Below are 15,065 nucleotides of genomic sequence, written 5' to 3' on the forward strand. Positions count from 1 at the left end.
GTCAAGTTTGGTGACATCAAAACTTGTTTCCCATTATCATACCTGTCATAATCAGACATGATTTTTCTCCGTTTTAAAGCGGAATTCCACTTTTCTCCTGACTTGAATCCAATTTTTCTTGATATAGTCCATTTGTTTTAACATCTCCAGTCCGTTTAAAAAAAAAAAATCTGTTTGGTCCCATTCCACAATGATCCTTGTAACGTATTCATTCCATATATTAGTTAGCCCACGACTCTTGTAAAGAGTATTCTGATTGGTCAAAAGTTTAAATTCATCCAGTGAATTTTCGTGTAATGGAAACTGATGGCAATGGAAAGAAGAAGCATGCTTGCAAAAAAAAGGTGTCCCGAGTTGTTGAGTGAGACCATGACACAAGAAGTTTAGATAAAGGTTTAAAAAAACTTGTGAAAATTGGAATGGCTGGATCAAAAAGTTGACAGAAATTGTGTTGGTCAGTTTATAAAAAAACTGAACGCTAGAGGACTGGCATTTTGTGACCTCTGCTCTACGTTAATTGCGTTGGAAGAGTTTGGAATGGTACCTACAAAAGAAGCTACATAAGAAAAACTTGAAGCTCAGAATGTATCTGGAAAAAGTGCAGTTAATTACTATAAGAAGAAAGATTTCTTGCATGAGAGAACAGATGTAGCTCTCTGTCAAAATATGCACTCTGCATGTCGCCAATACAAGCACCAGCTTGAAAGGAAAAAGGCTCTCATTAAGAAGGAAAAGATACGATTGCACATTAAGTCAAAAAAGTCAGTCAAAAAGGAAGGCTAAACAAATCTTTGCAATCGCCACAACAAGAGCTCAACTGGAATATCAACATGTTGTGCCCATTGGAGAAAAAGACGTGACTGTACGAGATTATTTTTATATGGTTGATGTACTGGGGTGTTTATTTTACAGATTTGTTATGAAAAGACAGAAGTATAATATATTTGCTGCAAAAATTATTGTGACTTAATTACGATGTGAACTGACATGCACATGAAATAACTTAAGCATCAATAGTATTGGACAACAAATTTATGTGACAATAAATATTGTAAAATTACTGAAGTCAAGTTGAACATTTTTGGTAAGCTTGTTAGTTTTTCACATGATTATTTTGTTATATTATATATTATGATCATAAGTTTTACTAGGAGCAGTTTTTATGGTTGTAAAATGCATTTCTAGCCAAGGGCCTTTGGCCCACTAGACCCCCCAGATCCAGGGCGCTGCCCCTCAAGATCCCATTGGGGGAGGACTCCCAAACCCTCCTCTCAAATTTCAGCTTTTTTTGTGGAAAACCCAAATCATGTCTGCATAATATGTCATGCTAAAAACATGAGTTGATTCCAAAAGTCATGTTTGGATAGATATCATTTTAAGTATTCTCAGGGGGAAAAACCCAACAAAAACCTCTTTCTAGAAACCTTCCTTTGCTATGATGATAAATGTCCATAAATCTATATAAAGAGTCAACACTTCTGCTTAATGCTCATACCAGATCATCCTTGGTCAGTTTATATACAGTTAATTGTCTTAAAAGTAATGCTGTCAGTAGATAACTGCAATTTCAGCGATTACTTGATTAGCTGACACAGCTAGCATAATGGCATCTCAAGTCTTTTTGAGTACTGCTGTGAGAGTCCAATATAGTAATGATGGTAAGTGTTGGACATAATACACTTAATTATTTTCAAAAGTGATTCTTTATGACATAATATGGTTGGGACATTTAAATTATTGCGATTTTTCATTTACTATATGTCTTATGACACTGGACATATTTCTACTGATCAATCAGTGTATTTATCAGTCATAATGTAATTTGAAAAATATTTTAACAAAGGACTTCAGTTGTTAAGGGACTATCATTATGAATTATTAGATGGGAATGTTATAAATTAATATATTTTTTTCGAAAAGACAGTGTTTTTGATCTTACTGTTTTCTTATCATTTCTACTTAATTCAGATACTATATATAATTTCATCAGATAATGACAAGAATTAAACATTAATAGGATGTTGTACTTGTATTAATAGTAAGTTCTCTCTTTTTGCTCTAATTTGCTTTTGTCAGATTATGACTTATTGCATTAAAATTGTTGAAAGTCAGGGTAAATGTAGTTCCAGCCTCATTTGAAAGGATGGAGATACAGATTCAGAAAACGAGAATATTGCCTTCCTAATTTTAGATGATAATAGTAAAATTCAGGCTGTTTCTTGAGTGAACTATTAATAAGTTTAATATAAAGTCAGTTATCATTACTATTTTATCATTACTCATAATTTTGTCATTGTAAAATGCAAACCAGCAAATCTCTGCAATATATATCTATATTTGTCTATACTTTCTCCACTGAAAGTGGAATTTGCCGCTTTTTGAGCTAGAATAAAACTTCCAAGAATTATTATTTTCAGTTGGTGAGTCTGTTGTATTTTTTGTCATTTTGCAGCATTGTTGCAAATATGTATATGTTTAGTCCATAAATATTTGACATTTTTTATACTTTTACAGTGATGATGGGGAAGTGGATGTGTCAGAAATTGGCAGCAAGTCTTGTGTCACCAGGTTTATCAAGAAAATGCTAACTATTGTATGTATTTTATTAGATATTTCTTTTAATTCTTTTACTTTTTTATGCTGTGCCCCATTCAGAATGTTGTTAGGGAATATAATGTTATCTGGTTTATCTGCCCATTAGATCGTTTTCTCAAAAATCAGCATACTTGGAGGATTGCTATTATACTTTGAATGAACATTCGTCCCAAGGTGTTGTTAGTCTTAAATCAAAATGGTGCTGCTCTGACATCCATTATAACCACCACAGGGGTCATCTTGAAAATCTTGCTATTGCTGCTCCTTCTGAATGGAATGCAGGGAGTTGTCATGAAAAGACTTCTTACATTGTTTGTTTGGTCTTGAGTGAAAATGATGCTGATAAGGCATCCAATATGGCTGTGATAGATGCCATTTAGAAAATCTTACTGATACTTCTCCTGGATGGAATATTATATCAACATGGGGTTTCTCCAGAATACTTCATTGATATCTGCTTGGTCTTCAGTGAAGAAAGGTGCTGATCTGATCTCCAGTATGGCCATCATGGCAGCTATCTTGAAAATCTGATTGCTCCTAAACAGAAAGTCATATTGACATGGGGTTTGGGGTTTTGCCAGAAGATTTATGTTGTCTAGATTGGTTCTGAATGCAAATGATGACAGTCTGACATCTAGTATGGCTATCATGGATGGAAATCTTGAAAATCTTGTTGTCCCTACTCCGTCTGAATGGATGGTCATATTAACATGGGGTTTTCATCAAAAGACTTATGATGTTTACTGGGTCCTAATTGAAAATAGTATCGATCTTGCATCCTGTATGTCTCTCAGGAAAGCCACTGTGAAAATCTTGTTATCACCGATTGTTATGAATAAATAGATGGTCATATCAACATGGAGTTTTCACCAAAAGACTTTTTTCATCTAATTGGTCCCAAATGAAAATGGTGACAATCTTATATCCAATATCACAACCACAGCAGTGATCTTGAAAATATTTTTATCACTTGATATCAGATATTGTTTCAACACTCAGCAGTTGAAAAGATGAAATAATGTTATCTGGGATTTCTTGAACTTATTTTCTCCCAGTAAAGCATAAACTTTTGGCAATAAACTGTTTGTGAACCCTGGAAAACATTAAAAGCTAAAATTAAATAACTGAAATGTAAAATTAGACTTAAATACTTGAAATTTTTGCATATTTGCAGCGGACCATTTCTTGCCATGTACCAGTAGTCATCATAGTGCTAATATCTTGCAAATGGATGCAATATTTTACTTCTTATGCAAAAATACTTCTTGTAATGATCTTTTAAATGTATAATAAGTAAAAATTTGCATCTGTTTGCAAGCTATGAGTCCAGTGGTGACAGTATGTGGTGAGAACTGGTCTTTGGGCAGTAGAGTGGCAATTTAAGTTAAATACAGAGAGATTACAGAGAGAAATGGGTAAGTGATGGAAAAAGAAGTAATGGCATTGAGAGAGACAGATGGAGACATTATGATTGATATAGTTATAGGAAAGAGAGGAAGAAAGATTTATTGATCTGCATTGCAATAGCTATAGATTTGGGTAGTGACAATAAACTTGACAGCCCTTTTGTCAGTAGCAAGTAGACAGAAAGATTAGAAAGATATACAAAGAAATTAGATTGCCTTTTATCCATTTCAGCTGGAGCATGGTGTACGGCCCCACAGTAAATATCTGGCAGAGTACTTTGCCTTCTTATTTGAATTTGCCAAGCTCGGAGATGAGGATTGTTTCTTCCTTATCCACACCAATGGGATATCTACGATGGTCTCTTTCTACATGGGACAGAAAGCACAGGAAAACTATGTAAGTTTAATTTTTTTTATTATTAAAAAAAAACATGAACAGCAAGTTCAGGGATAGTTTCTGACAGCCATTGCCATTCAGTCATTTATCAAGAGCGGATTTTAAAATTCCCTTGTAAAATCACAAATAAACTCTCTTTGATTTCATTCTCAGCAACATCCAGCAGTTTTATCATACCACTTCTCTTTTAACATAGAATATGATTTTCAGTACAGTCATTTATATCTTAACAAGAAAATATATTTTGGTATGCCAGTTATAAGGTCGAGTATTTTATGTTAATGGTGTTATCCATCTATATGTTACTGATTTTGTTTCTACATATTAACTTGACTTTTGCACCATCTACAGTTACCAGTCTTTGTAAATGGCTTGCACTTGGGTAAGGAATAACCCTATTGATTTTGATGACAAAAGATCAAAGTTCAGGGTTACTTTCACATAAAGAAGAAAAGTTGGTTGTACACATACATTTCAGTTATCTACATAAAGGGTGTTAAGCCCATAAAAGTTATGTCATTTGTTTAGGTTCTTTCTTAATCGAAGAATTTGTTTTACCGTATGAATTCCTTTATAATCATTTCTGTTTGTAATGGATCATTAAACATTGATGATTGAAGCTGATAGTTGCATCCTGAAGTTATCTCCTTTTGCCATGCACCTATGTGAATTCTTACATGCAGGAGTGTTTGCAGAACAATGAAAAAGGCTGTCTCATTCATTATACAGTTCTTTGAAAATTAATACTTGTATTATCTGGATATTCTTTAATACAAGTTGATGTTTTTATGATATATAGTACTTACACAAGAGAAAGTTTGTAATCTGTTCGCATGTCTGATGAAAATTATGTCTGTAGGTTGAGATTTTGTCCGATGATGAGGAAGATGATGTGATCACTCTAACTGAAGAGAACTACAAACCCTTGTCTCTAGATAAGATGATTTCGTTAATTGCCCTCCTGGTTGAGAAATCCCGTGGTGATGACCACCAGCTCCAGATTTCGGACAAAGATTATAATGCCATCATAGGGGGTGGATCAAAGGTAAGCCAGTGGTTGTTTACATTTGTGTCTTTTCATATTTGTTAGAATCATACTTTTAATATAAGTTTCATAATTGTCTATTATTCAGATTTTGCCAAATTATTACCATTTGTTAGTGAAGATTCTTTATTCCAAGTTGATGAATTTCTTGATTAAAGTTTATCGGTAAAAATTTTGAATAGGAGTTTTCTTTGTGGTCAGATAGATGTAGGGACAGAAGTACTTGGGAACCAGTTTGATAGAATGTAGTTTCTTGGAGAAAAATAAATCTTGTGTACATAATAAGAAACAGTCAGTTAGACTGAGAAGTGATGGCAGGGACGATAAGAATGATACAGATAATTCATGATGACTAATGTTTATGGTCACAGATGTTTAAGAAATTCAGGGTTCTGGAATTGGAGGAATGTATTCACCATTTACAGAGCTGCCAACTCTTACGATTTTACTGTAAGCTTATGAAAATTCACCTTAAAATACAGACTTACGGCATACTAGCAAAAACTGACGAAAAATGATCATTGCCAAAATATCTGGATAATTAGTTCATCCGTGATTTATTTGGATCTGGGTTTCATCTTAGAAGTAGTGAAATTAGTCAGGGAACCAGACTAACTTTACAGCAGCACCCCAGATGCTTTAAACTGCACCTATTTGTTCATGAGAAGAATCTGCATGATCAAACTGTTGATTATAGAACTTTTAAAAATGGCTTCCAGAATGAGATGCATGTTTAATGTGAAAGGGAAAATAAGCCTCTTGAAAAGTGTTAATAATCAACACAGAAGAATAAAAAGTAGTTTTCAGATTTCTTGTGAATAAAAGCTGGAAAGGACACAGTTATGTTTATTGGACATCACATGCCAATTTGAGTATGCCTTGTGGTAGGAGATATGATTGCTGTCATCATGTGAAATGGAAAAGAATTTCCATGAACTATGTCAAGTTCAGAGATAGCAACAAGCCATTGAGTTACATAGGGTTTGGAACTAGAGTTTGTGCAACTGTACTAGTGGTAGATAAAGTCTGTGTGTACTTTGCAAACTTTTTAGTTGAACATAATGTTTATCGTTGATGCGTTGAACTTTTAATTATGTTTTCCAGCTTTACAATAGCAGTTATTAATATTTTGTTACACCTTACTGAAAATTGGTCAAACTTACGGAAGAAAATCAACCGCCTTACTGATACGAACTTGTCAGGGTTGGCAGGTCTGCATTTATAAGCATGGGACCATCCTTGTTTCTGACTGTGTACATATATATATTAACTTGTAGGTGGATCAAGTATGCCTGTATAGGTTGATTATTTTTAATGAAAGTATTATCTGTTGTGAGTACTTAGATTCCATGATTGTGATGATAGGATTCTTGATAGGCATCTCTGTAACTTAGGGAACTTTGCTTTTTAACCTTCAAGAGATTGATATAACCCTATAAATATGCTTAAACATATAGAATCTTCTCCATGCATTATGTTTTGTGTATTTACTGATAGATAAATGATTAGATTAACAAAATATACATGTGGAGGAAAACTAAATATTGTTATTAAAAAAATCCTTTGGATGGATGAAATCGTCCATTTATGTAGATCTAGTTGATGTGTTTTTCTTTTCACATCAAATGTTGTTATAAAATTTTCATGGGTTTTGCAATCTTCTGCTACTTATTCTGATATCAGTGAGAAAAAATGGCTACGATAGGTAATTATATAATGAGAGAATTATTGGAAACATTTTGCGTGGTTATTACAAGACTGCCTTTTTTTAGTTGAAGTTACTTGTAAAAATCTATATCTGAAATATTGTAGTAAATCATTATTTAGATCATATGAAAAAGTTTTTTATGTGTTCTCCTTTTTTGTAGCTATTCATAAACTCTTGAAACTTTGATCATCAAATCTTAGTTTTCTTTTACCTTATATTTGAAGGGCTTCCCATTCCTCTTCAACCAGATACGTGACAACATCAATGTTCGTCAGACTTGTAATCTAATATTCAGTCTCTGTCGATGGAATGAAGGACTAGCAGTAGCAGTAAGTTTTTCTCATCCTATTCTTCTACATAAGCAATTAATACATACGAGTAATTGTTTGGGGTTTTTGTTTTGTAAAAATAAAAAATATTACTATTATTGGCTAAAATCAAAATCCAAAACAGCATAAACACATTTAAATTTGTGTGACTGGTTTCAAATTTACTGGATGCTTCTTCAGGAACAACATATTTTTTAAGAATTGGTCAGCATTGATATATATATATTAACAAGGACATTGTTTACATGATATCATTTAATTAGGGCAGCTCCAGTGAAACATGCTTGTGACCAGGGAAGGAATTTTGAAATTGGATTAGTCATCCATAGATAACATTTATTTTTCTATCATTTTTCAGTAAGCTGCTTAAATAAACAGCTTGCGTTTGGATGTTGGATGATCCCATTTTTTTTCCAGGAAAATTCCACAAAAATTGGCCAGTATTTATGTGTACAATTATTCACACTGTATGAAACAAGTATTCAGCCATTAAACATCCCTCTTACACTTTTTTCTTCTATGTCCAGTGTGTATGGCATCCCATTAATTTTAGTTTCTGGCCCATTTGTGCTCAGATGATCGAAGGAGAGGTGTATCGAAACACTGCATCCAGTAACTTTGTTTAATCAGTCTCTTCCTCTCTCCATGCACAGTATCAGTTGGCATGAATAAAATGTCCTGTTAAGAATTGTTTGAATTTAAAATGTATTGAAATGCCTGTGGAGAACTGAGGATCCATCAAATTGTTTATGTGAAGATGGCAATCATTCATTCGTTTGGAAACTTGTTGATGTGCTTGTCCAACATATTCCAAAAATGTTATTAGGAAATTTCTGTCAGTTTTTTATATATAAAACTTCCCCACATTTTATGTTGACATGTAAATGCAAGACAAAAGTAACCACTTGCAAGAAAAAAAGCATAATTTTTCATAATTTTGCAGATTTCCCTGAAATTTTGACTTGAAATGATTGTATAAATGTCATTTATAATTGTATTACAAAAGTCACCACAGTATAAGAATTCATTAAAGTTGGAGAATTATATTTCTGACATAACTGCCTATCATCTCCTTTATAAACCCTATATATTTGTTATTGCTAGGTGAAAAATTGACGCTTCTGCTTTATTTTGATATGTATTGTTACTTTCAGATGGTAAACATGGTATTCAGTGCCATCAAGAAAATGAACCCAGAGGTAGGTGTACAATTTTTACATGTGTACTGTTTCATTATCCACTTTTCTTTCTTGAAAAAAGCATTAAATAAACTTGACAACTTTAACCTAACTTCAGGTTTATCATGTACAAGTGGGAATTGCATCAATTCATTTGTTATGCCCAAGCCATATCTAGAGTAGCCAAACTGTGTTACCCATGTCAGTCCTTCTCATCCCATATGTTGTTTCTTGTTATGAATGTCTTTTGCAAGTTTTTTTCTCAACTTGACAACTTCAGGAATATGTAAGGTGTCACATTAGGAAGACCATCTTTTCTCAGCAAAATTTAAAAGAGATTTGTCCTTGCTTTACTTGAACTTTAACCTTCAATTGCATCATATTGATGGGAGCATCAGTGTCATATGGACACATTTAGTCTTTCCATGTTTCCTAAAGGAGTTTTCTGATTTATTTACCTTTTAGTTGTACATAATGATTTCATGATGATGTCATATATTTTATCAAAAACAGTAATAAAGATAATTATAATAATAACAATTTAAATAACACACAATACATAGGTTCAATATACACTTTATTGTACATATAAAATAATCTTTGGCATAACGGGGGCAAGTCCTGTCACACCAGCCTAGCTCTGAATTATTTGTTCCATAGGAATTCCTCAGGAAGAGAGACTTGTGGGAGTTTGTAGGGTTGTGAAGTGTGTCTGACACCTGTATGTGGAGCCGCAAGGGGCTGATACAAGGTATATATCGACACTGATAACCGAAACTCGACAAGTCTGATCCTGAGGATGCCATGATAACAAACATCAGCTGATACTCCATACATGCACCTTAGGAAGTGGGTATGACGTATATATGGGCATAATAGTTGAATACATTTAAGTACTGATACAAATTGGGGGTTAAAAAGCAAAGTTGTGAATGCATGAAACTTGGCAATGGCCCTTTGTTCCATAGGAATACCTCAGGAAGAGAGACTCTGGGGAGTTTGTAGGGCTGTGAAGAGAGTGCGACACCTGTATGTGGCGCCGCACACGGCTGATGTGAGGTAAATGGGGACAGTGATAATGGAAACTTGAAAAGTCTGATCCCGAGGATTGCCATGATAACAAAAAGACATCAGCCGATACTGCATACTTTCACCACGGGAAGCATGTGTGAAGTATATATGGCCTAAAGTATATTCAAGTACTGACAGACTTGGAGTTCAGGCAGAGTTGCATGAACTTGGGCAATGCGCCTGAGAACAGAACTGGAACAGTAGTTAAATGCAGCGTCAGCACTGAAAAGCATGCATCTCTACAGGCATTCCATTTGCTGAATGAATGCCTCAAACAACTGACAATGTTTGTTCACGTGCTCCAACTCAGTCATCTGATTGGTTCTACATGACAACATATCTAAATTTAGTTACTAGCTTCTTAACATATATTGGCTGCGATGACATCATGTCTGGCAGATCAACCATAGTAGACAAAAAGGGGCCCAACAAGGGGCCAGAGAAGGATGCACTGTGTGTTACTCAAACTATATTTAATCAATTAAATTGCAATAAATCTGCTATATGTATTGATCTACTGCAGGAGTGTGCATAATGGTTTGAGCATGATGCAGGAAATAAATTTCTCATCTGAGTGCAGAACTCGAGCTGAATATCATAACTCCAGATCTTGATTTATTGTTTGTATTATTTCTATGTCATTTAAATCCACACGTTATTAGAAAAACTAATGCTTGGAAGATTCAAAATGCCCCATGTGTCTATCTTGATTGTAATTAAACAATGTTCATATTTTCAGACCTGGAGCTTGGACTTGTGTTTCTTGCTTAGAAATTTCAAAAATACAAGGGCCACAATTTCATTACATACAATAAAAATCACAGTGTCTGAATCCTCATTGTTCATTGAAATACTAATATATTTATTTTCCCAGCTGTCCCAGCCTTTCTTCAAGCTGATGTCAATGCTTGTGGAGTTTCAGGCAGGACCTCCAGGGATGCCACCTTTCACACAATATATCTTGCAGAAATTTTGGGAGGCAAGTCATTCTTTTTACTCTACTAATCAGACATGAAAATTGCTTCTAATGCAAATTCTCTCTTGTGTTTTCACCACAGCAACAGTTCCCTACAAAATCCAGCTACTAGTTTGAGGGTCTGATTTTGTGCCCTGAGCCATTTTCAGATATATGAGTCTCATTTTTCACATGGGGGATGGGGGTAAGTAAGCCTAAAGGATGGCAACAACCTCCATGAACATTATTTGTTATATCTTAGAAATAACTGTTTTTAAACACTTTGTTGGTCAAGTCCTAGCATCAGTATTGTAGTAAGATTTCATTAAAAATTAAAAGGATGAGAGTGGATATAAGACTGGATGGATAGCTTGTCATGTATGAAATGATCTTCTGCTGATACCATAGAAGTTTAAATACAACAGCCATGATTTAAATTATTTGTCTATTTGTTACAGATTTTTCATAGATTTAGTTATGATTCTTTACAGTTGACAGCATGTTGTCCACAGCAGTGCCTAGAGTGGATGTCGACACAGGTAACAAGGAACAAGCTGGCCAATGCTTGGGTCTTGAATCAGATGGACAACTGGGTGGAACCATATCTCATGAAACACAACAATGTCAGGGTTAGAAATGGTTAGTCACTGGCAAAACTGTTTTACTTGCTTTTTTTAAAAATACATTTTTTTTATTAAACTGGTCAAAAAACAAAAGTTTATGTGATAGATCAAATATTGTTTTTGTTGAGTACACCTTTGCAGAAGCTTGACACAGTCATCATTTTGGCATGTTTGTCCATATGTTTGTCTATCTACAATATAAATTAATCACATTTTTAAAGTTTTTACTTCTTGCTAACAAAAAGGCAGACTGTACAAAAATGCAGTGTCTTGTTTATTACATACTCATTAATTATGCATGATTGAAGTGACATTTTATTCAGGTGTTGAGTTTATATTTAGTTATGACTCTATGGTTTTAAACTGAGTAAAAGAAAAGAGTGAAAACCTTCAAGTTCTGTAAAATTCAAAGTATAATTTATTTCCCTAAAATAGAAAGTGAAAAAATAAAAAATAACTTGCAGTATGGTGACTGAAATTCTAAATAGTTCGAAAAGTTCTCTCACAAGTCCAAAAGTATTGAGTAATCCAAATAAGTACCCATGGTAATCCTAATTAAATTCCCTCTATTCTGCTGCTGTGCCAAGCCTTGGTACATTACAGTTATAATCAAAACGTCTTTAAATGAATTCACAGTATTCAATACTGCTACTAGATTTGAAATGTCTGCGCACTTTGTAATTCCAATGAATTGAAATAACTAAATGAATCCACTTACATGATCACATCTATTTGTCTCTTCTAAGACTGATGTTAATGCTTGGACTAGCTAATTTTCAGTAAATCATCCATTGTATCTTTACCTGAGACGCAATACAGTAAGCAAATTAAGGCTCAGCTGAACATTTCGAAATCACTCTATCTGTAAACAAGGTCAAGTACTTTAGCAGCTAGCCATTCAGAAATTAGATAAGCTGGATTTCCTTTGAGGGGATCCCATAACCTGTACTGAACTTTGCATATCTACTTCAATAAAAGTACATCTCACTATCTGTCTTTGAAACTATGAATGTGTTTACAAGAATGACCTTACCTTTAAAGTTAAAACCTACTACTAAATAGAAAATTGGTATTTAATGTTATTTAGTAAATGACTTTTCAATCTAGAATCATGAAAATAAAACACATAATATAAACCGACCTGCCAACCTTTATGATTTTGTCTTAAGTCTTACTAAAATTACTCTTAAAATATGGATTTATGGCATAAAAGCAAAAACTAAGGAAAAATGATCATTGCCGAAAAATCCAGAAAATTTGTTCATCCGTGTTTGATTTGGATCTGGGTTTCATATTAGAATTAGTGAAATTACAGCAGCACCTCTGACACTTTAAGCTGCACTTATTTGTTCTTGTGAAACGTCTGCATGATCAAACTGTTGATTATAGAATTTTTTTAAATATGGCATCTAGCAAGGGATCCATGTTTAAGATGAAAGGGAAAAAAAGCCTGTTAAAAAGTGTTAATAATCAACACAATAATAAAAAGGAATATTCAGATTCTTTTGAATAAAAGCTGGAATGTACACAATTATGTTTATTGGATATCACATGCCAATTTAAGTATGACTCGTGGCAGGAGATATGATTGCCGTCATCATGTGAAATGGAAAAAGAATTTCCAAGAATTACATCAGGTTAAGAGATAGCAACAAGCCATTGAGCTACATAGGGTTTGGAACTAGAGTTTGTACAACTGTACTAGTGGTAAATAAAGTCTACAAGTACTTTACAAGCTTTTAAGTTGAACATAATGTTTATCTTTGCTGGATGTTTCCGTTAGCGAACTTTTAATTACATTTTCCAGTTTTCCAATAGTAGATTATATTTTTTTACACGTTACTGAAAACTGGTCAAACTTACAGAAAAAAATCAAATGCCTTACTGAGACAGACTCATCAGGATTGGCAGGTCTGTATAGATATACATAACAATTTCTATATTCACATAATGTAGTGTTTTATCTACCCATGTGTCATGTGTCAAATACACAGACTTTTCCAATTTGACACAAAAATAGTCGCCTTTATGTAAATTGAAGCACCCCAATGTTCATTAAAAAAAAAAAACAACAAATGTCCAGTCTAAAAATTGTTGCTGGTAGGTAAATTGATGCACCCCAATATTATGTTTTTCTGATTTAAACAACATTTCAGTTTGGTCTGACTACTTTAATGGCTATTTTACAACACTCCCAAACGGAAAACACGTGCACATCAGTTTCTTACAATTATGTTATTTTAACACATAGGGTTAAAACTGAGTGTCAAGCCTGGAGCTGACCTTATATGACCTGTAAATGTCAAATCGTTTATACCAACAGGATGTTAGAACCATATCATCATCGTGCCCAAGAAAGAGGCAGAAAATAAACACATGATTTTAAAGTGATTATCACGAGAAACTATTATTTTATTTGTACCTTTGTTACGCAGTGAAGCAACCATATCCATTCACTCAACTTTATGGCTTGTGTTGTTCCATAATACTGTCAGCATTCGATTGAAAATGGCATCCAAGGTAAAAAAATTAAAAAAGATCCGAAACAAACAAAATTGTTTTCTGTACCGTGTTTATGACTGACCAATGATAATAGTATTATTATCGAACCGGTGGATCCTTCATCATCCAAAGCTGAAAACAGTTACTCGTAAGATAAAATGTAGTTTGTGCAGCAATGGTAGAAAACACAGCTGGCTACATTTTCAAAAAAAGTCAAGTGAACAAAAAGAAGTCGAGTGAAGAATGTGACAGTTAAGACCCCTTTATATTTTGTCATATATGTACAGAGGCTTAGAAAAAAACACCATGACCAAATGTGCAAAAAAAACAATAACTTTCAAAACAGTACACTGTTAAGGCATGCTGGGTTGCCAGAACACAAACTGCTGATTGAAGGTCCACAACACCAGGCAGATTTAAATGCAGGGTTACAAAAACATTCTTCCAGACTAGACATAGCAGTGAAAGTGCAACTTAAGTGTGTACATTGGATGAGTGTAGAAGACATCCCTTGTTTTAAAATACCGATATCTTCTTAATTTAATACACGACTTAGCAGCTGAAGAAATTGATGTCATTGGCATTTTGAAGAATCAGCATGACTCGGCTACTATCTGTTCGGTTACTGGAGCACCTATCAGACGTTGTTGAGGATAGTTTTATATTGTGACATGCAAAATTTAAATAAAGGTAAATACAGACTACATAATTCACAGGCCGGATGAGTTTACCAGGGAGATCATGCTGAACTATAATGTACAGTACTTACACAGTGCAAAGCATGCATAGCGTCACTTGAATCCTTACTTATTCCCAAACATCTTAGATGCAGATTTTGCTTTATTCATTGTTTCGACCAAACTGCATTCTTCCAGATAACATTTAAGCTAGTCCTTAATAGCTATTTCATTTATGTTGAATCACGTGCTCACGAGTTACTTATTTCAGTGATATAAGCGATCCTACAAATTGAGATATTATTTTATAAAAGGTATGCACGTTTAATTGTACAAGGCACATAACCATCATAATTTACATGTTCCCGAAGAGTGGTAATAATAAAGACTAAAAAATTCTCATATAGTTCAACTAAGATCAACATCAGTCAGTTTTAGTTTTGTGTTTTAGCTGAACAAACATAACTTTCCACACAGTGGAAAGCATGATGTTTTGGCGTTTCCTATGTTGATAGTCAGCAATTTCCTTTCGTTTTGCAACAGAAGTACAGGCCAGTTAAACATTAAAATCCTGAAACT

At 33.8% G+C, this 15,065-nt stretch overlaps 1 protein-coding gene across 2 annotated transcripts in view; it reads left to right on the forward strand.

The window, feature by feature from the left end:
* The window catches only part of LOC149805595 (ubiquitin carboxyl-terminal hydrolase 34-like), a 147,292-nt gene that overhangs the window by 108,209 nt on the left and 24,018 nt on the right, over window positions 1–15,065 (forward strand). For both annotated transcript variants that reach the window (XM_089950231.1, XM_089950232.1), the window contains exons 56-62: window positions 2,515–2,593; window positions 4,234–4,398; window positions 5,258–5,443; window positions 7,376–7,480; window positions 8,635–8,679; window positions 10,604–10,708; window positions 11,176–11,323. In XM_089950231.1, coding sequence (XP_089806357.1) covers window positions 2,515–2,593; window positions 4,234–4,398; window positions 5,258–5,443; window positions 7,376–7,480; window positions 8,635–8,679; window positions 10,604–10,708; window positions 11,176–11,323 — 833 coding nt within the window. The remainder of the gene's footprint in view (window positions 1–2,514; window positions 2,594–4,233; window positions 4,399–5,257; window positions 5,444–7,375; window positions 7,481–8,634; window positions 8,680–10,603; window positions 10,709–11,175; window positions 11,324–15,065) is intronic.

This window comes from Sinohyriopsis cumingii, chromosome 2, assembly GCF_028554795.1.
Source record: "Sinohyriopsis cumingii isolate HCF-2022 chromosome 2, ASM2855479v2, whole genome shotgun sequence".
In the NCBI taxonomy this organism is placed as follows: Eukaryota; Metazoa; Mollusca; class Bivalvia; order Unionida; family Unionidae; genus Sinohyriopsis; species Sinohyriopsis cumingii.